The sequence below is a fragment of the Poecilia formosa genome, unplaced genomic scaffold (genome assembly GCF_000485575.1).
Source record: "Poecilia formosa unplaced genomic scaffold, Poecilia_formosa-5.1.2 Scaffold1070, whole genome shotgun sequence".
In the NCBI taxonomy this organism is placed as follows: domain Eukaryota; kingdom Metazoa; phylum Chordata; class Actinopteri; order Cyprinodontiformes; family Poeciliidae; genus Poecilia; species Poecilia formosa.
In genome coordinates, this window is record NW_006801009.1 from 25,257 (window position 1) to 28,348 (window position 3,092).

The 3,092-nt window shown below is 44.1% G+C and overlaps 1 protein-coding gene across 1 annotated transcript; it reads left to right on the plus strand.

Annotated features, from left to right (window-relative positions):
• Positions 1 to 6: 6 nt before the first annotated feature.
• On the plus strand, positions 7 to 2,006 carry LOC107835140 (paraneoplastic antigen Ma2-like). Its single transcript, XM_016667411.1, has one exon. It carries the CDS (start codon positions 504 to 506, stop codon positions 2,004 to 2,006), a length of 1,503 nt encoding a protein of 500 aa, XP_016522897.1. The 5' UTR covers positions 7 to 503.
• The last annotated feature ends 1,086 nt before the right edge of the window (positions 2,007 to 3,092 follow it).

The window sequence follows — 3,092 nt, forward strand, 5'->3', positions numbered from 1 at the left end:
GGCTTTCATTTTTGTTAATTTTTGTGGGCCCACTTATTAAAACTTGTATTTTCTTTTGTGTATTTTGGGAAGTCTAATGGACTTTAACATGGTTGGGACTGACTAAAATAAGTTCAGTAAAGGAATATTTAAAGGTTTGATCGTACGGGGAAAGACCCTATTCATAACCAGGTGTCGGAGCCTGTGATTTTCATTTGTATGTTTACTTTTTGAAGTTGGAGTGTTAAATAAAGGGTTTACGTTCATTAAGGTTCATTATTGGAGGGTCAAGTGGGAAGTAGTCGAACCCAGAGCGCTATATCCAACATAGATATAAGAGAGCGCTACATAAATGGAGGCACCGCTGGGATTAAAACATAAAAAATAAAATTAGCTTGTATGTGAAAGCCAGACCCCAAGATTTATTTAGTTAAGCTGTTTTTGATGTTAAAGTCTGACCCACTTTACTATCTTTAAGTTGAATTTGTAGTTTTAAAAAGGGAAAGTAAATCATTAACTACAGAATGTCATTGTTGGAAAACTGGTGTACAGGGGAGGGCTTAGACGCATCCCATGCACTTGTAGTGAAGCAGGTTCCCGTAGAGGCCACAGTTAGGCACATTGAAGAAACTTTGATGACTATCAAAGCCCTAGGACGAGTTAGGGTGAGAGGACGCATGTTTAACCCTCAATCCCAGTCACTAATGGTGTTATGCCAGTGTAGCGAAAGAGTAAACACAAAAACTATACCTCTAGATGTGCCACCTATTGAAGGAGGTGAACTGTGGACATTGCATGGGCCTGCAGATGAAGAAAATGTCAACACGGAAAAGAGACAAACAGAACCTCTCCCACAAGATAGCTCGACATCAACTGAAGAAGCAGCTGCACCAGAAATGTCATCAGACACTATGCCAGGAAACTCTGCAGAGTCAATCATAAGAGCGGTTGGTGATCTGCTGGCAAAGACAATGAGACCTGCCCAAGAAAGTAATGTCTTCAGACGTCTTCGTGTATATTCTGGCATAAGTCCCACACCTCCAGGGGAGGAAAGTTTGGATACATGGATGGAGCAAGCACAGTTAATGGTGGATGAGAGTGACTGTTCCATTCGGGAGAAACGGAAAAGGATCATAGAAAGCTTGAGAGGACCTGCTCTGGAAATTGCACAAGCCGTGAGGGCTAATGATCCAGATGCATCCCCAGAGGAATATATTGAAGCTCTAGAAAAAGCATTTGGATCACCAGAGAGTCCTGAGGATCTCTACTTCTCCTTCAGAGCCTTACGCCAAAGCGCAGGTGAAAGACTTTCAGATTTTTTACGGAGAGTGGAGAGAAACCTAACAAGAGTTGTTCAGCGAGGAGGGATAAGTCCCAATCTGAGAGATAGTGCACGGGTGGACCAGCTCCTTCGTGGAGTCACAGAGTCCGAAATCCTGCTACTACAGTTACGCTTAAGAGAAAGAAAACGTGATCCTCCTTCCTTCCTGACACTGTTGAATGAAATCAGAGAGGAAGAGTTTCAACAATCACTGAGAAGGAAAAACACTGCTCCTTCAGCTAGACCAGTTGTCAGGCAAGTGAGGGTGGAAGATGAAAATAAGTCAGAACCTGAAGTTCAGAAGCTGCAAGCTCAAATCAAGATGCTGCAGTCCCAAGTGACTGAACTCAAAACTGGTCAGTTAAAAAACACCTCGAAATCTCAAAAAGTTTTCCATACTGATGAGGTGGAACCCAGACAAACTGATGAAGTTCAAGCTTTGAGAAAACAAGTTGAGGATGTGCAACATCACCTCCATATGATGACTGTGACACACACCAATCCTCCTCAGACTAAAGGTGTAAGATGGAGACCAGCAAACAAAGCAAGTAAAGTGAATAACGCTCCTCCTCACCTTAGTAGCCAAAGAACAACTCATACCAACCATGACGACGAGGATTTCTTCTGTTACCGGTGTGGAGAAGGGGGACANTTTTCCACACTGATGAGGTGGAACCCAGACAGACTGATGAAGTTCAAGCTTTGAGAAAACAAGTTGAGGATGTGCAACATCACCTCCATATGATGACTGTGACACACACCAATCCTCCTCAGACTAAAGGTGCACGATGGAGACCAGAAAACAAAGCAAGTAAAGTGAATAAAGCTCCTCCTCACCTTAGTAGCCAAAGAACAACTCATACCAATCATGACGACGAGGATTTCTTCTGTTACCGGTGTGGAGAAGGAGGACATGTGTCTACTCATTGTACAGCCCCTGAAGACAATGGCAAAGTAATTCAGAAATTGATTCGTTCTCTAAGAAGACAAAAAAGAAATGAGACAACCAGACAGGACAAAGAGACCTCAAGCACCAACTGCTATGTCAAAAGGAATGCAGTAGATGCCCAACATGCTACAGGCATCCCTAAGGGACTAGTAGGGGAGGCCTCCCTCAGTAACGTAATTATTGAAGGTCAACCAACCAACGCCCTGATGGACAGTGGTTCTAGTGTTACCATAATATTTGAAAGCTGGTACACAGACCATTTGTCACACTTACCTCTCCATCCTATTTCCAGCTTGGCCCTTTGGGGACTGAGTGAATCCTGCTATCCATACAAGGGCTATATAGCTATGAATGTTGAGTTCTTGGAGGATGGACTTCACACTGAACCAAAGACAGTGTTGGCCCTGGTTTGCCCTGACCCTAAGGGTCCAGATCAGGCCCCAGTAATCATGGGAACCAACGCCTGTCATTTTCATCACCAGCCCAAGACTTCAGATGAAGCTGAATGCCATGGACTGGCTCGGACATGGCGAGTTTCTGTCAGTACACCAAAGACATTTAAACAGAAACACCCCTCAGGCCGGCTGGATGATAATGTTGGACACATAAAATGGATGGGTCCTGGACCTCTTAAGGTCCCCCCTGGCGGTTCAGCACTGGCTGCCTGTAAAGTCATTGCAACAGAGTCTTGGGAGCAGGATATGTTGGTGGTTGAGCCTCCTGAGCAGCCATCTCTCCCAGATGGAATAATGGTGACACCGTGTGTTCTATTACCATCTGACATGAATGTAAACAACTTCTCACTGGTGTTAAAAAATGAGTCAATAAAACCCAAAGCTATCC